Genomic DNA, 27,999 nt, shown 5'->3' on the forward strand with positions numbered 1-27,999 from the left:
CTCAAGCTGTGTCATTAGTAGCAGTTGCGCAACTCAACAGTTTACGCACAACTATGGGAACCGGAGTGGGAAGTAGTAATAGTCAGCCTTGCACTGAAGATGCCATGACAAACTTCCTCTTTGATCGTCTGTGATAAGTGTAACCTGTACTGAAGTCCCGTCTATTTAATTTAATTTAATTTTATTCAATTTTTCGCACAACTTGGGAATATTTGAGTGTCAAGCTCTCAGGTTGTTGGTGATTCGGTGGATTTTCAAGCAGGAATGGCCACTGCAAGGCTCGATTACGTTGCTCCGTGGTGGACTTACTGGCTGCACAATTTCCCACATTTCGGTTTCTTTTTCCAGTCGGTCGACAACACTTTCAAACCGGAGGAGGCGAGCTACCAGCAGGTTGGTAACTATACCTGTGCGTAAAAGCGCACGTAGTTTCCAAAGAATCTCACTAGAGAGAGAGAGAGAGAGAGAGAAAAAATCAGTGCTGTTGGCTTACAAAAACAACTGCAAACAACATAGATCAATGTACAGTTAAACGAAGAGCGGCTGCGGACAAACTGCTGTGTTGAATGATGAAAGTATTTATTTTTTCTTTTGACTGTTTCTGTGAAGCATCAGTGCAGTCCCTTCACAGGCAGCAAGTGTCAGGAAGTAGGAGCCCGGGTTCTAGTAGGAATCACTGCTGTGCTGCAGTTCTCACATGATGACACATGACCTGCATTAACCATGCTGGCTCAGAAATGTTCAAGGTGGTAAACAACTATGTACAGCATCTATATGCATGCATGTAAATTTCAGCACACTGCTTTCAGAGATACAAGAAATCCCTTTTTTTGTCCTTGATACACCACAATTTTCTTTTAAGTGAGCTTGGATTGTAGAAGAAATGACTAAAAGGTAGAAACAACTGTCCCAGTGTCTAAAACAAATCATATATTATAATTTCCCCAGGGCACATTTGCACAGCCATTTGAGGCCAAATAAATGTCCCAAACTGTCATGTTTAGTGATGGGGACTGACTGTGGGCAGCAGGACCAGAGTCATTATTTTATAAAATAGGCTGTATAATGGGAATAGTTTTCCACCTGCAGTCCATCACTGCATTACGCCTTTATTTTATGGTGTACATTTTCTTCTCTTTTCCTCTGTGTGACTCTTCTCTTATTCTTGGTTTGGGATGTGTTTGTCTACAAAAAAATTGGATTCATCCCCAAGCAGTATATTGCAGTTCAAAAAAGTCTCATCATATCACAACAGCATAGTTTGAGAGCCATAAACTTAATTAAAAATCACTAATGACATTCGTATGAGTCAAAGTAGCAATACTGCTATTTAAGTTATTCCAAAAAATAAAAGCTTTGGATTAATTTGTTTTGTAAGAGAAAGCGCTGTTTCCAAATATAATTGAACTATTCATTTTGAGCTTGGAAAGATTTCTTATATCCATTATTTTCAGGGCTATATTTCAAAATTCAACAACAGGGCCCCAACAGAGTTTTAGGTGTTTGTGTGTGTGTGTGTGTGTGTGTATAAGTGCATATCCAAGCGGCACAGCGTGTTCCCCTTGCCCCAGGTCATTTATGAATACAGAAGCTATTACCACAAACCTCCCTGCTCTGACTTGCGTCCTTCACTGTGCCTCTCTCTTCATGCATCAAGGTCTGTCTGGGTCGCTGATTCCCAGCAGTGTCTCATGGGCTCAGCTGAGCAAAAGTCAGTGAGGAGGAGTGACAGGTGCCATGTTGGTATCACAGAGATCGTTGGTAGTCTGCAGGGTGGACACAGCCTCTCAAGCCTGAAAATAACTCATGTTCTTAATTTGACACGCTGATCTGTTGTCTTTTGAGGAAAGTGGAAAGTGCAGAGCAGCCGCAGATGCATTTCCTAAGGCTTGTTGTTGACTGTTTAATTAAATTAGACAGGCATCCATACTTAAGCCTACAAACATCCTTTTGGGAAGATGAAGGATCAATGACTGTTCTGGTCAATGACCATTTCTCTGTCTCTCTTTCTTTCTCCCTCTCATGCATCCTGTGCCTTGTTATTGCATTGCAGCCGGTGGAAATTGAAGTGCCTGCATGGCTAATTACAAAACAATGGAGTGGAAAATTAGAGGAAAGTGTGGGTCTAGCAGCGCTGTGCTTATGAAGGGCCTGCACTGAGTTATAGTGACAGGAAGTGTAACCAGGGTTGAAACCCCTGTAGACTCTGCTATTGACAGTGTCCTGAAAAACCAATGATTAGTAAATCATTGGTTTAAGGTTTTGGTTCAGGTGCCAGTTAAAGCAGGGAAGCTCAGTTTCTATATTGACCTATGTGGTGAAAGGTGCAATTAATGGTCCATCGCTGTATATAATCTCAGCTGCATCTTTATCTTTTTTTTTTTTTTTTTGTGCCGTTACATTGAAACTGTTCATTCAGGCATTAGAGATCAAGTTGATCTCAGCATGTAAAGTAATGTGCACAACATGTCAGTTAAATAGTGTTTGTCACTGTATGCTTCTTCATTCATTCTGGCCATTGTTTTAAGTCAGTGTCTGATGATCTAATTTCTGTTTTTCTAATTGCAATATGCTTAATTGCTAACCTGCCTGATGAGTAAAACTTAGAGCAAAAATGTTGCTCAGCGCAACACAACTTGAAAGAGAGTTTGAGCAATGAAGGACTTTGTTAGAATATGCAAAAGAACATAATTTATATTCAGTCACAGTGTCAATGTCGTCCAAATGGAATAATTAGTCACAGTCATCGTAGTCAAGGAATAGCTCTGTTTAGTCAGCCAGAGTCAGACTCTTTGAACTTGTGGGCATTAAAACTTAAGTGCAAATTATTTGCAAGTAAAATGAAGGTCATGCTTTTTGCTGAACTGGACTAACCAACAGCTCAAATGTTACAAGTTTAAACACACAAAATTTTCAGAATGATAAACCACCAGGGATGCTCCAGTCTGGATAGTTTGATTCCAGTACTTATTCCACACAAATATCAGCCAACATCAATACCAGGGTTTGTGCAGCAGTTTAGACACAACAGTATCAATGGTTGAGGATTTTTTTTTTGTTATGGTGCTGTAAAGACAAACAAATCAAGTGATGTGTCTGTTGATAGATGTGGGAAGTAAGCTACTGAAAACTATAAGCAAGTTTGCTCAATAAAATGGTCACATGACATTTCTGTGAGAAAATAAACAGGATTCAAAGCTGTTGTCATGTAAAAATTCCCCCTGGTTTAATCTAATACAAGTAAATAATGTCATTTTTATTGCATATTCTGTATCTGTTTACTTACTATGTGGTGAGAGTAACAGCTCAGAGAGTAAAACAATTAAAGGTTCATAGGGATTTATTATGGAAAAATCTTAGATATAGAGTATTTCATGTGCAGAGTGTCCACATACATGAATGCAGTATTTCCTCTATGTTCTCTATATCAGTGTGCCTCTGTTTCTCTTGATCCTTCAGGCTTTAAATATTTTGTACACTCAGAAATCACAAGACTGAATGAAAGCCACTGTGTCACATGATACTCCCCTCCCACAGCCTTGGATCATTTCTGTTTTCCACTCAGCTGCAGTCTAAGTTCTGCTATTGCACTTGGCAAAAAGAAATCTGTTATTTTGTGAGGTCTCTTTGCCCCAAGACCACCAACTTCTTTGTTTTCTGCTGTAGGCAGCAATCAGCAGTGGTAATGTGTATGAGGTAGCTACACACTAACCTCAAAAATATCTCTGCACATGAGTGTGGTTTGATAATGGTGGGTTGTTTTCACTCACAGGCTATCAAAGGTTTGGGTGGTGGGGTCAGACTGCCTGACACCAGGAGACCTCACATAGTAGTTATGTGCCCATTTAAAGATATGTGTCGATATAATCTGCTGAAAAGTCCCATGTAGACTTACTTTTCTGTAGTATTGACTTCAGCTGATAGTATATGTGTTTTGTTTTTTGTTTTTTTTTTTGCATCTTTTCTCTCTTCACTCTCCTGCCTCAGTCTCTGATACTTCTAGCATCTGTTGGCGCAGTGGGTCTCGGTCTGAGCCTCCTAATTCTGGCAGTATACCTGGTCTGCCTCTGCTGCCGCAAGGACATAGACAAAGACAGCAAAAGACCTGATACCTGCTGTATCACCTGGACTGCCATCATCACAGGTCTCATCATATGGTGAGTCTGAATGGTAAAATAATAAAAATAATACCATTGTGTTTCTTGTTGTACCACCAAAACCCACAGATACACATGTGATTACCTCAATCAACAACTCTACTGCCCATCTACTTTGAGCAATCAATGGAAAACACCAAAATTAACCTTGACATTAAGGAAGAAATATGAGGGGTAATCCAGGCTTGCTTGGATAGAATAGAATAGAATAGAATAGAATAGAATAGAATTGAATAGAATAGAATAGAATAGAATGCCTTTATTGTCACTGATTGTCAACAAAATTAGCAGTGCTGTATCTGTTAGATGCAAAACCTGGATTTGCACCTTCATACCTACATGTAACCGAGGTACGATTCTTTCTTTCTGTCGAATACAAATAAGGCTAGTGTATCTGCCATATTTCTGACACGCCACTTCGTCAGCAAGCCTGCATCAGCTGATGGCAAGGTGGTGAAACTGCTAAATCCCTCAGCTGACTCTTCAGCTGACAACGCCCATCAAAACTTTGATTGCTGGTTGTTCAGCTTGGTCCATTTAAATGCTACCAGATCGCAATGCTGCAACTTTGGATATGGCCTTTGAATATTGTGCTTTTACAATACATTGTCTTATGCTTTGCTCCACATACTGTGCCAAAATCTCATAATCAGTGGCAGTATTAGTATGTTGAGTTTTGCTGTAAGGATCTGGGTTGTACTGCACATTTATGAAAGCATGAACAAGCAGGGAACTCCCCGAAGAATTCCAGAGCCACATCGCCAGACTTGACTGTACTTTAGTGTATGATTTAATACAGTTTAATACACTGACAAAAATTAGCCTGGCTGAAAAGAAAGAGAACAAATGAGTCTTCCGAAAGGCTTGATTGAATTAGCATACAGATCTGCTTCAACTTGTGACATTTATCTAAGTGTTGGGCTTTAACTTTGTTAACTTTCTGTGTCCGTATCCAAACCACTGCTCTGTCCATACCCAAACACAAGCTCTGTTGTAATGCTAAGTGACTGGGCATGATGCTGTTTAGCAAAGGAGCTCTATTTTTTTTTTTTTTTTGCTCTGCTCAAAGCACCCATCTCTCTCTGTATAGACTTGCTCCAGTGGTCATTAATATATTCAGCTCAAAGAATAAACTGCTGCATACAGAATCCACTTATATAATCCATCCATAAATTTGTATGAGATCGAAAAGGCAGACTTCACATTTTAGGTTCTGTATCTTAAAACCACACTTGTAGTGGTCCCTACTCCCTCAACATAAGAGTTTACTTGTTTATAACAACATTTTGTCTTTGGTTTGAGATTGTGAAATTATTTGTGATGTGTTTTTGTTGATTAAAGCTATTTGTAAGTTTTTCTATACATAGCCAGCGTTAGCATTGACAGCTGTTTACTTACCAGTCTAGAACAAACAAAAGCTGTCTCCAGCAGTGGAAAGCAACCCTTAGTTTTGTTATTGATGTTGAAGTTATTGAGGTTTTGAGATGTAGCCGAATCAGCTTTATATTTTTGTTACATATTTCTGTGAGTTTTAACCTAGACTTGAACAAAAAAGGGCTTGTAGGGAAACACAAAGGGGTTCACATATAACAAAAATGCGTCTATATAACATGGCACTCAACTGTACATATTTTGTCCTTTATTCTGTTGGGTCATGGGATTTTCATCAGATAAAATGAGTCCAGATGCACTCTCATGATCTAATTGTTTACCATGATCACCCCCATTAACTTTTCAACCATTGTTCAATTGAGCATGATATTCAAGAGGAATTACACTTCAGTCTCGCTGCAGAATTTAAATAGAAGCAGGATTTAAGAGCTGCGGCACCTCTGTGGATGATTATTTCTGACCCCAGGAGAGTGAATAGGGTAAATTGAGGTTAAAGATAGAAAACAAATCTAATATTCTAAAAATCCTTCCTCCCTGTGTCAGTCTCCGATAACCCTGGTATAGTTTATTATAATAGCAATACTCTGGTCTCCATAGACTCAAGGCGTTTATCTGTCATTACTCGTTCACATAGTGTGGCCATTCGTTCAGCTCAGCTCACAACATGATCTGAATACTAAGGTACAATAGTCCAGTCATCTCCCAGTCTGTGAAGTGATCTATATCCTCGGAGGAACAAAGACACTCAATATACTGGAGTGCTCATATGCGTAAGTCCTATTGTTTATTGTGTGGGTTCTTTTTAACACCTCTTGCTTATGCAGACGACCTTTTCACACAGCCACAGAAACACTAATGCCTCCCTTAAGGCTACCCTGCCCCACGATGTTCTGTGTCATTACCATTTTGTTACTGTATCATTAGTGGGTCTTTATTGTCGCTGATGTGTCATTCGGTTGGCCACAGGGTTAATGAAGAGCTCATTGTCCAGGCCACTGCAGATCAACTGGAACACAAATGTCTTAAAAAGCGTAAAGGAAGCTTGTTCAATTTACTTTAACCAACTGAATAAAGTTATTTTATAACCACATCCATGCAATTTGGGTTGGAAGGATTACTGTAATTCATTTTTTTGCTCAGAATGAATTGTATAGAATATGGCTCCAGTGCCCCTAATCATAACCAGAGGGAGCTAGTTTAATGGAAGAGACGCAGACTGTGGTTTTCATTATGCTTACAAGGTTACAGTGACAGGAGGCTTGCTGGCGGACACAAAAAGAAACATACACCTATGCACATAAGCATTCACAATGACATAGCATGCACCCTGACAGGATATATTAAATTCTAAAATTAAAACAAGATGCCACATCCTCATTTTAAACTTAACCAATTTCCTTTTTTGTCATAGTCTCCGTGGGGGGGATGGTAATGTTAACCGGGCCATGTGTATACCTGGCTGTTGTTTGTGAGATTTGGGGGGGGGTTTGCAGCACAGATGGTGTTAAAAGACTTCAACATATGAGTCATTGTGTGACTAAAGGAGAACTTAGGTGATTTTCCCTTTTTTGTGTTTGTGTGTGCATGTTTCAACTGTCCTGCTCTGATCTCCTGCTATCTGAAGTGTGATTAATGAGCCCCCTCCCCCTGTGATGCACACTGCCCCCAAATGTGATTGAAAGTGTTACTATAACCCCTGACTTTTGTGTAGAGTGACCGTACTTCAGTTAAGTTTGATGAAATTGTATCACTCCTCATGTCAGTGCAGACTGCTCGCAGCAGGGGTGCACTGACTCTGGAGGTTAGGATACTAATCCTCCCTATTACAGAGGCTCAGGCACAGTCACAAAAGGCTGCAGGAAGGTGGGAAATAGGGATGCTGTGTATTCCACTCGGATACTTTTTCAGATGTGGAGCAGAATCCTCATGTGGTTTTAGCCAAGAATGGAATGACAAATTCAAACTTAGAGTTGAAAATATGTTCATCTCCAAATCTCAAAGAAGAGTAAGCAAAAACAAATGGAGCTTATAATGGGTGGAGGGAGAGACTGTATAGGAGAAATATGAAAATTTTGTCTTTCATATATCAAAATCCCAACTCATATGGTAGGGAGGAGGAAGAGATGAGTGAAGCCAGTACAACGGGAGAAATAATATTTTAAGAATGGAAAATTTTGATCAGGCATCATTAGTACATCTTACAAATACAAATCTCGGATGAAAATTGCTCATAATCTTGTTTTAATAGTTAGTTATTGTATGTTTAAACAAAGATTCATTTATTTATTCATGGATCTGTTTTAAAAAATTCAGTTGCCAGTGGCATGTTTTAGTCTATGAGTGCAAAGTAATAAAGCCTCAAGAGTAACAGTAAGATAGTAAAAACAAGACCAAGCCTTTATTGGTATGATTCATACTGTATTTCCCCCAAAGCCTCAATGTTTCTCCTTTGAGAAAATATGAATAACGTTTCTTTGTCTTTATTGTCCTCTAATAACCTCAGGAAATACATATACCAGAAGTAGCATGATAAAAACAAACAGGGAATTAATTATGTTTATTCATTTGTTAATTTTCATGTGAATCCCTCCTTTTTTCACAGTTCTGCTGTAGGACTGGGTTTCTATGGAAACAGTGAGACCAACGATGGGGTGTACCAGCTGACCTACTCACTCTACAATGCCAATCACACGTTGGGTGGCATCAATAATCTGGTGAGAAAAACATGCCAAGCTCTACTCTACGACCTGGAGTTGTATCCTCATAAACATTAAAGGTCCCATGTTGTGAAAATGGGTTTTGATTGTGTTTAAAAAGATTTTTTTTTAAAGATATGAAAATATGACTAGTGACTTTTAGTTCTCCCACAACAAGATGGCCTCCCAGCTTTATGAGGCACTAAGAATGTTATCTGGATCATGGATAGGCGGCAGGCAGCTGAGTTGTCTGTCAGGGGGTAAGACTTGTGTTGGTAACTGTAAGTTAAGGACAGAAAGTTAACTATTTAGGTGGTCTTGACCGTTTTTGGCACCACGAGGTGTGCTGACTGGCAGAGACCTGGGTTAGCAGTATAAACTGTGAATGTAGCTGTACATGTATATTGTGATCCACAGTTTGAGTTTCACTGATCCTGCAGCCATGTTAACCGAGGACTTCTGCCAAATCTAATCCCAGGCTGCCTCGTGAGTTGACATGTGCTTAGCCAGTCGGAACGTTTGCTGATGAATAGTGGGCAGTTACTTCTGCCTAGTAGCAAAAGACAATTTTTTTAACAGCATTACAAAAGTGTTTCATAGACGGTACAGTGTTAAAATCTGGCACTTTTTGAATGTGGTCAGCGAAAAGATTTTTATTCATACCAGTTGTAATTTGATAATTTTACAGTTGAATCACTGCGAGATGACCAGGCAATAAATGTGTCAGAGCTGTAAGAAATATGAACTAATTTCCCTGTAAATAACTGCTCCTGTCATGTTTCTTAAATTGTGGCTATTTTTTTCAATTACCAGCATCTGTTATTAGCCATGATGGCACAAAGCATGATCTTTTCATGGCTTACTGTCTCCCTCTACTTGGAAACACTGATTCACAGCTGGTAGACACCAGAGCTCCTCCTTTATTAATGGGGTGTGCATCTGTCTCAGTGAGGCACCTAACTGTGGGGGGTCTGTATCCGCTTTTTGCCACAGTGAAGGAATTGAGGTGACTGCTGCCTCCAGGATTTGTAAATAGATTTTTTTTTTTTCTAAACAACTCCTGACCTGCATTCAGGGAAGTTATTTGGGAGGCTTAGTGGGGAGGGGGGATAGGAAAGAGGAAGGCGAGCAAGAGAGTTAGAACAAGGCCCTGCAAGAAGCAATAATCACAGTGAGGAAGAAGAGGATTAACGCCCATCTGCAGTACATTAATGGATGTTAAGCTTCTCCTCTTTCCATCGCTCTCAGTCTTACTATGTGTACTGTATGAGTGTGTGTTTGTATCCGAGTGTGCGTGCATGGCCGTATCAGTATCACACATCCACTTAAAGCCCTCATATGCACGCATATTATATTAATGTACACAAAGGGATTTGTGTGTGCCTTTTTATTGTGTACTCGGAATATCACTGTATATGAGAAGGTAACACGTTTAGATTTGGTTCACACACGGATTTCTATGATGCAACGATTTGGGTCATTATGAATAAAGGGGTAGTTCAGAAATACAGAAACACACTCAGTTGCCGGTTTATTAGGCACACCAAGCAATAAATTCTACCTCTGTGAAGGTGATGATGTTTAGTTTTTGTGAGAGGTTTTGCCTTTCATTTCAGTTCTGATTCACATTTATAGTCATTTTAGAAGCAGTATTTAGTCTACACTGATTAATATTAATGTGGTGGACAAAAGATTAGAAACAGTCTAATGCAACGTAAGTCAGCAGCACCACAAATGACTAGTTGAACGAACACCTCTCAACAAGAAGTGAACATTAACCTCAGGACCATACTGGATTGATTTCAGGGCTGTTGTATTGGATTGCTTTGGTTTCAGCTTGGGGAAACAAATAACCTGGCAAAGAGGTTAATTTGCATAGCTGCATTGTCTTTGTGCAAGGAAGTAAACAGGATTCAGCCATGATGATTTCACATCCTTGCTGCTGACTTTCTCTGTGGTATCCTGGTATTGATTTGATACTGTAGCATGATGTAGAATAGTATGGCTGCATGAGAACCATAGATGTTCCCCAGGGGAACAAAGGCTTTCTCACTTGCAAAATCATAGCTTGATGTAATGTAGTCCACTTACAGAGTTGATGAGCTGGCCAGCTGTCCACCCCATAAAGCTAAAGCTGCTTCAGCCTGTGTTTAGTCTTGAGAATACCCTTTCTTTACCAAACCCTTTCTCACTCTTTCAAGTGTGTTTCTATTAACTTGGTTCAATAGTAATTGCTTCGGTCGTTTACTTTACCTAAAAGTCTTCAAGATATTTCCTTTGCTGCATTTCACACACTGAAATCGGATTTATCCACTTAAGTAAATAGGAATAAGGGCGACCAAGTCTCTGTTTCACAAAAACTCCTGTGGGGTTCACACCAGGAGTTGATTGGCTCTACTGATCTCTTCTCATCACAAAATATGCACTCTCACACACGGCAAGGGGTCATCATGTGTCATAGATTTGATGAGGAGGACTATTCTCCCTTTGCCATTGAATGGAGGTTTTGACTATTCTCAGGCATTCTTTACAGCCTTATTTCTAGTGCACGGCTCGCATTATTAAGAGCTCTTCAGCACCGCCAGGAAGTGCTGGATGAGAAAACATGGCAATCACCCTACCTCCATTCCAGTTTACAGCTGTGGTTATACTGAAATGTACAGCTCTTCCTCTTTGAAAGTGGAAGTGTCCTGTGATTTTTGGAACAAAATGATTGCCACTTTCTGCACCGTACATCAGTTCCCCTGAATGTCTCTCTTCAGTGCCCTATTTCTTAATGTATTACTCAGCTTGACTTTAAAGCACTGTGATCACATATATTGTCGTATTGTCACAGTTGATACAGTAAATCTCAGCTATATAAAATCACTGGAGGCATCAGGCAGAACAGTTCAGTTGCATGTGAAGTGGCATTTGGAGCACTGCTGTTGCGAGCCTCAAATCAGTCAGTCTCATTTAACAGGCGTGTCCAATATGGAGAAGCCTCCTTGTGACCCGCTTTCAGTAAAAGCGAGCTTTAATCCATTTTAAAGGAAGACGGGACGGTTCAGATTAGGGAAATGCAGATCACCCAGAGCAGCTAGCTGATGGATCCCATTTCTCACACTCAGGCAGTCTGGCTTGCAGATAAGATTCAGGGTGTTGTGGCAGGAACTGTGAGAGATGATGAACATAGAGGTGGGGAGTGAGAGCAGTTTACTGGCAATCACATACTCTGCCCCTTGGGAGTGTTGGAGTGGATGGGCCTGGATCGTTGCCTCATCTCCACATGGATACTCTGTCTTAGAAAGGAATCAGAAGCAGCAGAATTTAATCAAGAGTGTTTGAAATGTTACAGTGTCAAGGAGACTGAGTTACGTTTTTATCTTCTTTCTCTGTGGTAGATTTTCATAGCGCGCAAATGACCTGTCTTACACAAAATACTTGAATGAGTTGGAGGAATCATGGGTGTAATGACGAGAAAAGATGATAGATGCAGAAAGTGGACTGTGGCAAGCTGCTGCAGATGAAAACACAGAAAACAACATCTACTCAGAATTAGTGGAGCCTCCTTCTCAGTGTAATAATAAGGAAGACCACTGTGGTGTGGGTGGGTATGTGTCATCTGTTAAATTATGTATATTTGCTTTTCTTAGAGCTACACTTCTCTGGACAAAAAAAAATGTAAATTGGGGTCTATTTGATCTAGAGTCTCCAACCTTAAGATAAAATAGTTTGACATTTTGGGAAGTACACCGCTTTCTGATGCGTGACAATTTTCTCCGATTTATAGGCTACATAGTGTTTGGCTAGCTTAGCTTAGCACAAAGAGGGGGGGGGGCAGCTAGCCTAGCTCTGTCCAAAGGTAACCAAATCTGACTTCCAGCACCTCTTATGATCACCAGCAAACACTTTATATCTCCTTTATTTAATCTGTACAATACACTGTACACTGTGTAACACTGCTGAGAGCTGAGAAACGGTTGGGCACAAATACAAAACCCATCTTGTTTACGTCTTGTTTATTGTACAGATTAAGTTTCCCACTGTGTCCTGTCTTTGTTCTAAGATATGTTAACACCTACTGGCTGTAGCTTTCTATTTAACAGACCAGTGGTGATGGTATCGATCTTCTCATTTAAGTCTCTGCCAGAGAGCGAACAAGCGTATATTTCCCAAAATGTTGGACTGCTCCTTTAAAAACAGGACAACACTGATTGTCTCTCTAGTACTTCTGTCAAACATCTTGACTGAGCTAAACCCATGTATTGAATGACTTGTCAATTGAGCTTGGAGTGACAGCTAGTTTTAAGCATACAATTTTTGCTTTTTGGCGGCAGGGTTACCTTTTTGTTTACACTGGCAGAGTGGAATGTGCCTCTATTGCCACTTTTAAAGTATCTATATAAATAGGTCAAGCTCTTGCGGCTGTGATTCTCAGTGATATGTGGCGACAGTAGAGAAACTATTTCCCCCTGTCAGCGTCGGGCTACAATTGACCTGTTTCCAGCTCCACTGATGCTGTGAAAGTGCAGGCGTTTACTGCATCACATTGTTTTTTGTTCAAACGGAGAAATAAAAAGTATTTACTCTACTCCACCATGCCTCCCCCCACTCTGTTCTCACTATCAAAGACCCCTGTGATAACAGGTCTCCCTGGTATTGTTATCAGTATTCCACTCTAACATTGTTTATCTGAATAAAACACACGTTGAAGAGAAAAGTTAATCTTTTCTCGAGGGAATACTCCTTTGGTTCTTTCACCTTTCTCTATATTTTCAATCTTCTCTTTTGAATATCTGTTATTTTTATGAATTTATTTAAGTTCCTGTTTCCTCCTGACCCTGTTTTCATTCTGACACCTCTTCACCTCCCCCTACCTTATCCTGTTACTCACTGTTTCTTATTTTCTTTCTTTTTTTTTTTTAGGTTGCAGGATCTATGGGCAATGTTGAAACTGGACTCAAACAGCACCTGGAACGGCTGGATGAGATCTTTGCTACGAGGGCCGACTACCTCCAAGCTCTGCGCTTCATGACGCTGATGGTCAAAAATGTCATCCGCCAGCTAACAGCTCTGCCAGACATCAACAAAGCCAATGCTGACCTGGCAGCCATTGCTGACCAAGTAGCCTTCGTTGAGTATTGCAGGTAGGTGGAGCCGTAGCAACTCCCCTGGGGTGTTAGACATTGTTTTATTTCATATTAGTGTGGCTGAAGTAAACATTCCTCTCAGAATGGGACCATAAATGATCCAGACCAGACACAGAGCAGATGGGATTTTATCGATATCCCCTCTAGAACACAGACCGGAAAAGCTATTTTTCCTGATTGCCAAATAAAGGAAAGCTGAAATTGAGCTTATTGCCCACTCTGTCATTGAAACTCTAATGCTTATTGCTCTCACACAATGTTACGCATGGCATAGTAGCTACTAGACCATAAATGATCTTACTCACAGACCACCGCTTACATTGATTGCATGTTATTATTTTGACATGATTCTCTCTTTGAGAAGTTTTTTTTTTCTCCTTCTTTTAATAAGAGGCCAGAAATGAAATTCAATAAACAGAGAGAGAAAAAAATCCAATCAACAACAAAGTAGTCCAAATGAATAAAATATCCAGCGATGATTCAGGAAGGGAATGCTAATTTATGAGGCGCCAAAGACGGCTGCTCCAAATTGTGGCTGTAATTTGAGAGCTTCTGCATCTTGTTTTATTTCTGAGCACATTAAACTTAAAACTTCATAGTGCTGTTGTGCCGTAAAGTTTTGCATTTGCAACCTGTTCGTGACTGTAAAAGTAATTTTGAGTAAATTGGAAAGAGAGGCTAGCAGAAGACTGATTTCGGGTAGTATGCTGCCTTCAGCAAAAGGGTTTGTTTGGTAAACGTTATAGACACAAAGTTACTCGGGGACCAGTGCTTATCTGAATACGTGTGTGAGCAAGTCCTCTAGGAGCTGATGTTATCCCATCAAATTCACCCCATAACGCCTGTCAGTCCCAGTGTGCGACAGATTTAGTAGGAGCGAATTGCAAGGTGTAAAACTCCATTCTGAAATATGTTAAGCACTGAAGTAAAGGCAGTTTTATTTATATAGCCCACAATCACAAATCACAAATCTGTCCAGCATGTTAGACCCTCATTCCTTTGTCTCACAGTGATTTTATACCTCAGCCTGTTTCAGTGGAGTCCAACTAACAGAACGTCTGCTGAATCTTATTTTGGTGTGTCACACTCTGATATATATTTTGTTGGATGTAAAACTTTTTTTTTTCCCAAATGCATACAGTACAGAGACCTTTCATCACAAATGTGACATGTCAGTGCTGCACCTCACTAACTGTCTGTAGCAAGATGATCGACAACACAGTTTATTTCTTTGCATACTCGCCCTGATGCTCATCTCCCTGTGTCTGTGAAAAGCAAGGGAGACGCAGAATGAAGGCAAAGAATATGTGATTTATTTCATGGAAAATAGAACAGTTAACATAAAATGAACTAAGGATACCGTGGGATGTCGTCATCAGCTAAGTCAGTGTTGAGGGTGAATGTGGTAAAGATGTGGAATGGATGAACACAACACTACAAATGCGCTGGGGGGCTGAGAGAGCGTGAGGGTGTCCCCGGCCAGAAAAGGCAGTTTCTTATATTGTGAGAGCTCTGGGCCCAAGTGCCTCCAGCTAGGGTGATGAAAGGTCTCTGCCCTGCTGGTACCTGCTACATAATAGAAACAGAAAGCATAGAATAAGGACGAGCTGCCTAGAAACGGGAAACAGAAACACACTTGATTAACCTGCCTATAAAATGGTCATGTGTTTTGATTAAAATTAGAAAGGTTCTGAACACCCTGAGGACTTTTGTTGAGCTTGACAGTTTGGAAACAGTCTCAGTTTGTGTCAGGATCCAAACCATCTGAGAGAGCAGATGATCCATGAGTCACAATTTATGTGATTGGTGAATGCCTGCAAAATGTTATAGAAAAAAACTTGTTTAGCCCTGTAATGAGGAGCTGAAATGGGTCTTTAACAAAATGAAAGATCAGTGCTGCTGTTATAAACTATAAAGCCCAATATGACAAATGACAAAATAAGCCAATTAAGACTTAAATTTATTTGTTTGATGATTAAAATTTTGATTAAATTTTGACATTTTCAATTTCTGACTTATACAGTATGTTGCGGTATCGTTTTTTACATCTTCATGTATCAACTATGGTGATATCAAGTATCTCTAATTCCTGGCATAACAGCCCAAATAACTGCTGTTGTATCATTGGTAGCGTTATCTCATTCCTGTCATAAATTTCATACATACTGGCTCCACAGGGAGAGCTCTTTCTGTACCGACGGCAGATCTTCTCTGGACTACAGTTGCCACTTTGTGCATTCTGACACCAATCTCCTGGGCCTTGATTGGATTTCATGCAGCCATTGGGCTATGAACAGCCTGTGGTGGGGCTTTATTGATGAACAGCAAATGTTACGGCCAACCCAGTGTTATTTGAACAAGGGGAGGAAAAATGACACTGCACTGTTTTCCAATATTATATCCTCTCTTCCCTAATCTTTTTCTGAATTCATCCCCGTCCCTGTGCTCAGAGAAACATTTTGGCAGTTCCGTTTATGCCGATGAAGTAAAGTGCAGTCTCTGGAAGTTTTTCTCTCCAAGTCTGTTGCTACAATTATGGCCAGTCTGCATTTTATTTTCAAAGCCTAAAGGGTACCTCTGTACTCGCATAGCATGAGTGAATCATCTTCTCTAGTGACCTTGGTGTATGTGTTTACTATACTATTGCAGATACACTACAATGAGTCAGTGGAAATATACGGTACCCGAGAATTCGCCTGTTTGTGTTACATCCTGAAGGTCAATGTTTTTAGACATTGCTATAAAATTTACAAGAGTTAAGAATGAGTCATAAGTATTCCCATATGTTTGGCCGGCCAGAACACACACACTTAAAGTCCAGGCTGAGTGTAGGCCATTCCTGTGAAGGACATTTTCAGTGCTTGAAAAATTAATGCCGATGGATTTGTGGTGTTGAATTATTAAGCCGGCAGGCTGAAAATTACCTGAAACAGATGGGCTCTAACGAGGAGACACGAATGCTGATATACAGCACACATGGATTTCACACATTCAGTCCCGAACATATGTCAGGCCAGCGCTTCCTGGGGCGCGTACTTGTGCATAAAGTATGCTGTCTGCAAGGGAGAGCGATCAATCAGGATTGTTATGCTGATGCTCCAGTTTTCCTGTCTCATAGATGGCTGGTCTATCTGCTGCTGCTGATCCTGGATCTGGTCATCTGCTTGGCCTTGTGCTTGGGGATGGCCAAGCAGTCTCGCTGGCTGCTTATCACGTATGTATCCGGAGTTTGTGAAGGTATTTGCCTTTCATTTTGTTTCTGAGGCCACTTTTTTTCTTGCAGTCCATCTCTGTTGTCATTGGCCTCTCCTTGCATCACAGACAGCAGACAGACAGGGCAGCAGTCAGCCTCTCTGGCACCATATAGGCCACTCCATTAACAGCACCAATGATAGCAAATTTTTTTCCTATCCTCAGTGACTTGCCTTATGTTTCACCCACATACAATTAAAAATAGCCTGGTAGCACCAGGCTTCATTTTCCTCTCAATCAAACAACTGATCAGTTTGCTAAATTCATAGATGCTCAGTTCAAAACCACGATCGAAACCACGTTAGCTTCTCCTCTAAACTAGAGAAAGGCAGATTTGGTCCACAAGCTCTCAAATATACAGAAAGAATGGGAGGAGGTATGTTTGATTTAGCAAATTGCAACCAGTAATTTAAACGATCACCGATGTCTGACAAGCTAAATCCACAGTCCAGACAACCTCTCCCATTTGCCCAATTTAGTGCAGCCTACGTGTCAGTGTTAGCAGATGATGCTCAAGATCTCTCCCATCCTCCTCTGATGGGTCTCACTAATGCCTATTGATCACCCGAGCAGGATGAGACTGCTCCCTTAACTAATTATTAAGTGCTCTTAGGCTACTTTATCGGTGCTTTCAAGAAGGTCCAAGCAGTGAGTTGAGAGGGAAAGCCATCCGCAGCCTTTTTACATCCATCAGGGGGCCATTCTTTCTCTTTTTACTCGGTTTATCTCCCCCTCTCTCACACCACTTTCTCTAGCCTCTGCCAGTGGTCACTAAGAAATTGTGGTTAATAGTGGGGAGATTTTCTTTTTTTGATTTTTTTTTTTTTTTCATGAACCACCTGCACAGTGTTATGACCCTGTTGAACTCATCACGCTTTTCAGACAAAAGGGGACAGAGAAAACAAGAGGTCGACAAACCGAGGCATGTGGCAGCTTTTGATTGACAGTGCAGGGATTGACAGCTAATACAGCCATGACTGACAGAAATTGCAGCCAATTAAAATGTTGCCGGTGAAATCCAGCAGAGCAGCAATGCCAAAACACAGAGATGGAAAATCCCAAGACTGCCAATAGTATTATCTTCCATTGTGGCCTTGAGAGGCGTTTGTTGAACGTTTCTTTTGCTTCAGTCAAACTTATTTCTAAGAAGAATAGATCTTTTTTTTTATAAGTTAAAAACTAACAAGTGAATTCAGCAAGGAGTCATGGGTTACTTTATTTTCATATCACTCCATAATAAATGGAATTTCAGCTGTATTGTCTATTCTACGATGCATCAGTAAAAAGTCTGAGTTGGGCCTCTGTCCGCAGGCAGAAGGAGAATCATTCCCAGGCAAAGGCTTGAAATGAATAAATTGAATGAACTGGGTGGGAAAAAAAGGGGCTGAAGATCACTAAGACAAACTGATTCATCTTCTTCTCCCCATGTGTCTATGTCTTTGTCTGTATCTCCCTGTCACCTGTTCTTGCTGTTTTCCTCCAGGATCATGGCTTTTTTAATGCTGTCTCTGATCCTGAGCTGGGTCTCACTGGGAGCAGGCACTGCTACAGCTGTGGTAAGAAAACTATTTTTTTTTTTTAATATATATATATATATATATATATATATATATATATATATATATAAAATATATTTCTTTAACATCTTGTCATGCTTGCTTCTTATTATTTATTTTAATTATTATTATTATTTTTTGATCTGACCATCAGCTGAGCAGAGCTGAGGCCTCTACCACAGAGAAAGATTTGTGGGTTATCTGGCTATCTTTGGGCTCAACTCTGGTTTTTTTGGTATCACAAAGCTGGTTCACTTTTGACCATGGCAGATCACCATGGTAACCTATGCTGCGTGATTAACTTCAAAGGATCAGGTCAAAACCTGTTAACCGCCTGACTACTGACCAGTCGGATCATAAAACTGGGTCATCATTCCAACAGGTTCTCAACATGGACAAAAGAGTTTACAATAAAGTGACAAATAATAAAGAGCGACACGTATTTTTACACATCAGTGTTGCTGTTCCAGGTTTTCCATGTGTCCACTCTGGTTTTAATCCAGAGCTTCGGAGGGGGGTTTACCAAAGTAAAGAGCTACATAATGACAATCATTGGTGCATTTTTTAATCACACAAATATTCTTTCATTCTCAGCAGGATTCCTGCTTTTAAACTCTTATTGTTATCGCTGTGGTTCAGAATAACATGATAAGAGTCTGTGAGGATAATAGGAATTAAAAACTCTGCCCTCTGTTGTCTTGTAAAATAAAATAAAAAAATATCCACACTCTCTTAATCATTTCCCATGATTCTTAATGCAACATTTCAACAACAACAGCAACATATCAGATAGAACTTATCAGACACAAACTTTTCTTTTCTCCTCTCTACTTTGCTTTTGCAGCAAAACCATTATAATAATTACCACTCTTATTTATTGCCTCATTTGGAAATTATTTCTAGTGTTTCTGCAGCTTCTTGTTCTGTTCTAGTTCTTTGTTTATATACTTTGCATTTTACCTTGTTGAATTTCACTTTCTGCTTTTGTTTTATCTGAATTTTCCCACGAGTACCATCATTTCATCTCCTACCATGTTAAATACTTCATTCATGGTTCTGACGACGTGGCTTCTGATGAACAACGCCTCCCTTTTCACACAAATACACTCATAGCTGCCCAGAGTTAACAAAGCCAGCTGATAATCAGTTTGATGGTACAGGTTATCCAGGACGACCTATGTTAGGCTCAGTGAAGCCGAGATGAACTCACTTTGATACAGGACCCAGAATCCTGAGACATTTTGTTGGGCAATGGTGCTTCTTGTATTTGGCTTCCTACCTCGTGGAATAACTCCCAACGGTATTACTGTCAGGAACCATATGTTCTTGGACATCTCTCCTGCTTAAAAAGTGTTTGTTTAGTTTACAGCAGGCCTCTCTATGGTCGGTCATGCAGTAAAGCTGATTACAAGTCCCCAGACTTTTAGGTTAATCAACCTTTATCCGCAGCGTTGTAAAATAAGCTGTTTCTATCATTAATTACTGGCTCCGCTTTCTTCAGAATCAGAATTGTTCTCTCTTCCTCTCTGTCCACCATGTGTTCAGCACATCTGGGCTTAGTGTGTTTAATGGAGCTCGTATTAGGGACGCTGTCTGGGGTACAAAGAGTAACCCCTTGCTTCCAGCATTCCGTCATCCTGTCTCCTCTCTTCGATCTTCTCGCCTCCTGTAGAGCGACCCTGCATCTGTGGATTATCCCACAGGATTTGGCATCTGGATAGTTGTTTTAAGTGAGGCAGGGAGAAGACACAATGAAGACAGAATGAGGGGGCAGACAGCTGTTTTGAACCTGAAATTAACTACACGGGTGTGAAATGCAGACATCTGTTGTGGTTCATGATGAGCTTCTCTGCAGCTGAAAAGCCTTAATACCAATGTCTTGGACTGTTCCTGTGCCTTAGCTCAGCTCCTTATAGCAGAACATGACCCTGCATTAAAACCTCTGTCCATCTTATCCAGTATAGTTGAGTAAAGCCTCTGGCATTCAGCATTCCGTCACTGTCAGACTGTTCAGCACAGGTGAGCTGAGGAAAATTATCTCAGTAACTGTACCTGCCTAGTTATTAATAGGTAGCTCTAGTCCTCTGCGCAGATTATCAAAGAGCACGGTCTTCAGTAATAGAATTTGAATGTGGGACAGTATGAAAAACAAGCAAGTAAACTTGTTGCACCTGTACGTCATTACTCAGAAACTGCATGCTGCAAAAAAAAAAAAAAAAAAATCAAAAAAAACATGGTGCATCTTGAAAGGAAGGCAGATGATGGTGCTGTCCTAGAAAATGCTCATAAATGTATGCATATTTGATGAGACGCAGCATAAACAAAATGTCCCTGCTAGTATAATGAGATAAAGATGAAGGGTAGCATCTAGCAGCAGTGCTGACGTGCTGCTGCAGTTTTATTTTTATTTTTTCTCCTGCAAACGAATGTGAACGAGCTCAGAGGATTGTTGATAATCTGAAAGAAAGTTGGGAGAGGTGTAAAATCTTATTATAGAAAGAAGACATTTAGGTTGGGTGAGCCCGTTTTGTGTCTTGCGCTTGCTTTATCGTCGTAATCCCAAGTATTTTATTTTGTTTCATCCTGGAGGGCACCATTTATTTCTTTATTGATCACTGGTTTGTTAGAAGTAAGTTAGCTCACTGGAAAATCCTTTGAGCCGAGCTTTACAGTGACAGTCAAAGATACTTTTTGATATATGAAAAGCAGTGGACACAAGACTATATTAGGAATAAATGGCATGAGGCTTTGATGTGTGATTCTGCGCCACAACAGAATTCTTGATCCCTTTGAACTTAATCAATTTCAACAGTAGCCTGTTATTTTCACCAACCATGAATTATGCATGCGTGCAAGAAATTTCTCAGTTTACTTTTGTTATTTGTTATTTTATCTTATTCATTTTTTATTTTTTTAAATTGCCATCTTTTTATGTTCTGCACAGGGCTTAGTGCACAGAGGCTGTGTGATCTTGACCACTAATTCTTTATGCATGCACATTAGCAGCTCTCCATGGATGAATTAAAGAGCATGAAAATATTTAGTCAATTTCATCCATGGTCAGCAAAGCACGGCATTCTCTACACGGTCAATAAAGCCTGAGGTTTGTTCCTACATGCCGCACATTTTTCTGCATGGTTGTTCAATGCATGTGTGTGTATCGGTAGGAGCGTGTGTTATCTGTGTGCATGCTGCTGTACTACACATGCCTGTGTGAGAATACATTTATTTCAGAGGCTCAATCACTCCAGAGTTAAAAGAAGGGGTGATAAAAATGTTGTAAAAGGAATAGTTTGTGTTGCTAAGCGATTGTCAATAACTGCCCAGTGCAAAAATCTGTTTTACTCAGTTGCAGTACAAGAAATTGGATCAGGCTCATGGCTTGAATAAATGCTGCACTCCTTTTGGTCTTGCATACCTTTTAAGATTACAGCATGTTGTTGTTGTTGTTGTTTTCCTACAGGGCACCAGTGACTTCTGTGTGTCTCCAGACAAGTTCATTGTTAACCAAACTAGGGATTTCCTCAGTGCAGGTAATTCATGTCTACAAACTGAACTGCACAAACACCAGCACTGTTACTGAATCTTAAAACTGCTAACATTGCTAACCCCCCTCTCTCCCTATTTCTCTCACCCTCCAGATGTTGCACACTACTATTTGTTCTGCAGTCCAAATCTACCAAACCCCTTCCAACAGGTATTGACTGAATGTCCAAAGTCTCAGTTGTCTCCTTACACATGTAGTGATTTACTGAGACCAACACTCTGCAAAATGTATTGCTATTTTAAAATTATTTTTTCCTTGTTAGTTGCCAGGCAGCTAGATCATTATCAGGCCTGAATAGGCTGCTCTGAAAAAGGAGCTCCTGATTCTAATTATTCCTTTTTTATATGTGGGTCTCCAAAAATTAGCCCTATCTTTTACATTAGTGCATAATCTCTACCTTGGGGTACTGTGACTAGCAACTTTTTTTTGTTATTTATTGCATATTTATTACGTAGGAAACTTGAGCTATGTCGGTTTATTTCTGAGTTTAAAGACACCTTTCTGTCACCTCTTGAATATATGTCTTTTCAAAGAACCATTTACACACTTCACATGTTCCAAAGAGGTTGATTAGTTGTGCTAAAAATGCAAGTGCAATTAAAATGGCCTTGAAAAATAACTATGGAAATGATACAGCTGTCACACAAAAACTGTACAGAGTGAGCATCACAAACCTGGGATTTAATTTAGCTGCTACTCAAGACCCATTTATTTTCAAGGCCTAGATGACTTAGACATATAACCTTGTGAAATAAGCACAAAACCTCAGTAGTCTATCATTATCTTTCTTAATAAGAACTAGTTTGCATTTGGACGTCTCTTGCAAATTAGGCTTTAAAGTCTTCTAACTGTGCGAGACTTAGTGCACCACATGGTAATGTGGGAGGGTGAGTGGTAAACAAATTCAAGAACAAGACAATGACCTCAGATGCCACAATCACCTAATCTAACGCTGAACCCAGTGTTAAGTCCTGAGGAACACAATGTGAACTTGAGGCCCATTTAAGGGGGGTTTTCCGAGGAGTGTTTCACTTTCCCACAAAACACACATGTAGGGCATCATTTCAAGAGAAGTTTAAGCCAGTGTGACCCTGTTTCCAATGAATAATATTATTTGTACAATTGGAGGTTTTTACATGAGCAGTATTGTATCTGTGTGGCATGCATTGAGCAAATTCATAGAGGCTAAATCCATGACCAATAATTATTAAAACCCACATGCTTAGTTATCATCGCAGTATCCATTTAGGGATTAAAATAATGCTTGTTAAGTAGGTAGGGATAATCTCTTCTCTGATGGCCTAGTTGATATATATATTGCTCTTTTGTTTGTGCTTGAGATTGGGTGGCAGGAATGGGAGGAGCAATAGTGATTGGTGGGCGAGACGGTTTGGTGGCGAAGGATAATCTGGGCCTATCTGTCTGGAAAAAAAGTGTCCTATCTGTTAAGCGCATTATAAAGCTTTACTTAACACTAAATTACATGTTGACAGGCTGTTCCCAAACAATGCTCTCCTTAATATGATCCTCTCATTGTTTGTGGTGGATGTCTGTGCGTGTCATGTTGATGTGTGATTATGTTTTCACAGTCTTTGACAATCTGCCAGCGCTCTCTGACCACCATGCAAATCCAGATCCAGGGCTTGCTGCAGTTCTCGGTGCCCATCTTTCCCACCGCCGAGGTAAGTGGCTGTCTGACAGACTGTTGCACCAGACTGTGGAGAGGTGTGTATCATTCTTTCCCCTTTTATATACCTTGTTACACAGAGAGACCTTTTGGGGATCCAGCGATTGCTGAACTCCACTGAGTTCAGTCTGCACCAGCTGACAGCCTTGCTTGACTGCCGTGGGCTACATAAGGTAAGGTCAGATTCCAACCAGGGTGCTTTTTAATAAGGGTGCTTTGTAGCACAGCTCAAAGCCACTTAGAGCGTCGACTTGACTGATTTTCAATCTTATCGCTATGTACTTCTCATACACTGACATGTTTATATACTGCAATTGTCACTACCCTCTGTATCTGCAAGACAGGCTCTATTCACCGCCCCCAGTTTTTCCGACTTTCAAGTCAAACTTTAGGTTTGCAGGTTTCAGATTGTCAGAGTTTTATCTGCGAAAGGAAATAAGACATCTCAGCCCTGAAATGAGCATTTAACTGTTCCTATGAAGTTGCTCTTTCACACATGTCAGGCACAACAGGAAATTGTTCATATCAGACACTCACATACTGGAAATGCTAAATTTGGTTTAGGTGAGGGGTGGGGCCTGGGTAGGGCATGCAGAGGGCATGATAGAAACAGCATCAACACACCCACTTGCTTGCTGTGAATGCTCCATACAGTGACCAGCTCTACCACATCAGCTCAATTGGACATTACACAGACTTTGTACTGTGTGAGCTGGCAGGGTATAGTCTGTTTAACTGATTCAGACATCTGTGTTGTCACAGTTCTCACGCGCAGCTCCTCTGGGGAATGTCTAGATAAATTCAGGGTTGCAGTGCGTGTATGGAAGCACTGTTTGTTGCTGCTGTGATTTCAACATCAGATGTAGACTTTTAGATCAATGTAGTATAGACAATTGTAATAGTCTATACTGCATGAGAAAAGTTTAGATGGAATGCAGGGATGATGTCTGCCTTGTATGTCACATGATGGCCAGATAATAGAGTTTATTCAAAATGTCAGCTGTGTGACGCTTCAGTTAGGGGTAAGGTTTCATGCATTCCAGTCATATATGCTATTTACATTAAAAAGTGAGTGCATGTTGAATTAATACAAGCCAAATAATTCTAAATGACAACACAACTGTGCAAATGTGACAGTAGAGGCTGCTCTCAGAGCTTGTCAGTCATTGCTCAAGCAAGCATGTTAAAAGCAAAGCAAACAAACAATGCATTTTTTAGCAGGCATGTCATCAGAGCAACATGAGGCTTTCAGCATGGAAAGACAACATTAGGTTGTTTATAATGGCTGTGTAAACATCTGTTTGAACTGTTACCTTAGTTTTAGCCATGTTTCCAGAAAGGTTATTGATTAGGTAACCCTCCAGGGAATTGATGAAAGTCAATCATATATCCCCAGAAAGCGGTTTGTCTGTAAACCTCACAAGTCATAATTTTTTTAAACTTCAGTTTTAAGATTTCATCTCTGTGGGTTTCGAAGAAAACATATGCGCGCACAACACATTGATGTTTTATCTGAAAGTAGAACTGCGAAAAGTAACATTTTCACTAGATGCTGACCATAACTGACTGTGCTATATATGTTGTGTCTATCTGTCTAGGACTACCTGGATGCCCTAATGGGTGTGTGCTATGATGGGGTGGAAGGGCTCCTGTACCTCTCCTTGTTTTCTCTGCTGGCTGCCTGTGCACTCTCTGCCATGCTGTGTGCGATTTTCCGAGTGTGGACACTAATGGGCAGCAGGTCAGCACTGAGCGACCCCCTTATTCCATTACGCACTGCCATCAGTGCACTCCTGCAAAATGTTAACGCATGCACTCTCTCTGTCTCCATCTTTGTCCGTGTTGCGTGCGGGGTGCACCTTTTTCATCCAGGGACAAAGAGTATGATGACATAGACGAGGAGGACCCGTTCAACCCTCAAGCACGGAGGATATCCTACAACCCCAGAAGGTCCAACATCCACAGTTTCTGTAGCTATACCAGCAGCCTTGGCAGCCAGGCCAGCCTTCACCCACCTCCACAAACTGCTTCTAATGCCATGCCACCCCCCGAATACATGTAAGATAAATAAATGATGACAATGTGTTTGCATTTGTATGTTTCATCTCTTACCACCTTTCTTTCCCTTCCTGTCACAGGAATCAGTCCATGCTGTTTGGAGGGAGCCCTCGATATGAGAACGTGCCACTGATAGGGAGAGGATCGCCACCTCCCTCGGTGCGTTGGCCCTATGAGGCTCTAGTGTCCCTAGTGTGATGACGATGTTGGCACTGCTGACCTCAACACTGCTGCAGCACTAACAGAAAGCATGCACAACAGCACTATGAACATAACAATGCCTTTCCAATGTACACACAGGGGATTTATGTTGCTCTGCTGTGATGGAAGACTGCTCTCTGCTGGCCATTGTCTGAAGTGCATTCATTTTTAGCCCAGTGCCATCTCTGTATGCAGGCCGACACTCTTACTAAGCTTTAAGCATATGCACATATCCTTTTCACCATTGATTTTTTTTTTAAATTCTTACAAAGTAATTATTGAAGCTAATGCACATATTTAAGTATGTTTAAAACAACCATGGTCCAGGGTTGAATAAAGACAGCGCTGCCACCTGCTCATCTTCACATCAGGTGTCTGTTTTTTTGGGGGGGGTTTCTTTAGACGGAGCTCTTAGTCTGTAAGTGTGTGGTGTGTCTCCTGAGCTGAAGCTAAGTAATAGATAACCCTGGTAAATCCACAGTTAAAGTTTTCTTTAAAGTTAAGTTTCTTTTCCATTAAGTTTTCTGTTTGCATGACTGACTCAGTGAACTGAACTGCATTGACAGCATACCAAAGACTTGAAACACCTTTTGAGAGGGAGAGACAGAGAACGAATGTGCATTTTTACATTGCCTCTGTTAGACACATTTCTAACAGGCATGTGTTTGCAGTATGAATCTACAGAGAGAAATATGTGTAGATAAAGTACATAAAGCCAGCTTACTCCTGGCTTTATATAAGCAGTTTCTCAATAACGTATGTATCTGCAGTATATTAACCAGTCTTTTATAACTAACCCTTTTTACTGTCATCCTTTGATTCAGACCTTTAAAAACCGTAAGTTTCCATTGTCTAACTTCTTCCTTATACCTTTGATTTCATTTTCATTTCACTCCTTGAAACACACTGTGTGGGCTTATCTCTGTAATGATGCTTGCTATGCAGAATGTTCAACATCTAATCCCCAAGCCCCCTCTTAAAGCTCCATACAGTACATCAACTGTGTGACCTTTGACCTTTGGCACTGTTTTATCCACAGATTGTTAAGCTTGAGTGTAACTTATCCTGTGACCCCCCCCCCCAACTCATGCCCTGTGTCTGCTCTTCATCTGCTCTAAAAGTCTCTACGATATTAAAGTACCGTCACAACCTCCTCATCAAAGAGCAGCTCATAATCAGCACAAGGGCTTCCCAAACTTAGATTAGATCACATCATTTTAATGTTCAACTTGATGATATCTTACAATGCTGTTTAATGCAAATGTACTAAAGTGTGTTTTCCAATCATTTCCCTTGCAGTATTCACCCAGTATGAGGACCACCTATCCATCTATGACTGATGCCCAGATCAGACACTTTGGGACTGACTTCCAGGTGTAGCCTCCTACCCGCTGAATCCATTTTTCAGAGAAGCACTGTATGAGACTCTGGGTTCCTACCAAAGAGGCTGTCTTCATGGCATAATCCTGTTTACGGGAGCTGCAGCCCACCGTCCCAATCTGAGACATGAAAGCAGGCCATATGAGGCAATGCCCTCAGTAACACACCAGTGCAGTGCTCTGAAAGCCCTGCATGCAGTTTTGAACAAAGAGGCCCTGTACAGGTTCATCTCAAGACTGTTATTGTTGTCATGATATGTGGTAATACTGTTGCTCAAATGTAAGCATTCCTATGAGCCAAATTAAGAGCGTTTGAACTGAATGGATCAAAAAAATGTTTTCTGCTTTTCATATTTTCTGGTGGCTTGCATGGATATGATCATCAAGATAGTCAGTATTTTGATGTGAAGTGAGATGGTGGCGTATGACTAATGCTCAGACAGTCCCAACTGTTTGTCACTGTTGTTTTTGTCTGTTTCTAGATGTGTAACAGCCGCATTAAAGCATCTCTTGGTTCTTGTTGTAACACTGGATTGTGATGTATGACCAATGATCAAGGATGAGTCGAATAATCATAGATGAAGCGTTTATTGTTTTGCTGCAGTTGGAGACTGTACTAAAGCTGCATGTAGAGAGATTCCCTTGGACTAAATAAGTCGAACAGAGCGTGATGTGATTCAAATGCAGGCATTTATAACATATGCTGCGAGACAATGACAGCAAACAGGACAATTAAAATAAAACTTTCAGTAAGTCTATGTGCTGTGTTATAATCATATAAGATTGAAGTTTGCTCTCAGATCCCTCTACCCTCAATATCTTGTGAATGACAAAATGTTCTTTTACATGGATATATGTTGTTTTCTATGTTGGATAACATCAAACTAAAATAATGTTTGACCATAAAATGCTTTATGCAGACTTGTGTGTTGTTTTGTCATC

The 27,999-nt window shown here is 40.5% G+C and overlaps 1 protein-coding gene across 2 annotated transcripts; it reads left to right on the forward strand.

The window, feature by feature from the left end:
* Positions 1-3: 3 nt before the first annotated feature.
* On the forward strand, positions 4-27,978 carry ttyh2l (tweety homolog 2, like). Of its 2 annotated transcripts, XM_071473330.1 has the most exons (14): positions 4-393; positions 3,988-4,157; positions 8,152-8,263; positions 13,154-13,374; positions 16,496-16,591; positions 18,113-18,185; positions 21,649-21,718; positions 21,827-21,882; positions 23,322-23,414; positions 23,500-23,592; positions 25,018-25,160; positions 25,292-25,477; positions 25,558-25,636; positions 26,978-27,978. In XM_071473330.1, exons 1-14 carry the CDS (start codon positions 265-267, stop codon positions 27,056-27,058), a joined length of 1,602 nt encoding a protein of 533 aa, XP_071329431.1. In that variant the 5' UTR covers positions 4-264; the 3' UTR covers positions 27,059-27,978. The 2 variants fall into 2 exon arrangements, with proteins under 2 accessions (XP_071329431.1, XP_071329441.1); XM_071473340.1 differs by lacking the exons at positions 4-393; positions 3,988-4,157 and adding an exon at positions 4,429-4,507 and having other exon boundaries at positions 26,978-27,193.
* Positions 27,979-27,999: the final 21 nt, after the last annotated feature.

The sequence above is a fragment of the Trachinotus anak genome, unplaced genomic scaffold, assembly GCF_046630095.1.
Source record: "Trachinotus anak isolate AG129_WGS33_773 ecotype Australia unplaced genomic scaffold, CSIRO_AGI_Tana_v1 ptg000003l, whole genome shotgun sequence".
Taxonomy (NCBI): domain Eukaryota; kingdom Metazoa; phylum Chordata; class Actinopteri; order Carangiformes; family Carangidae; genus Trachinotus; species Trachinotus anak.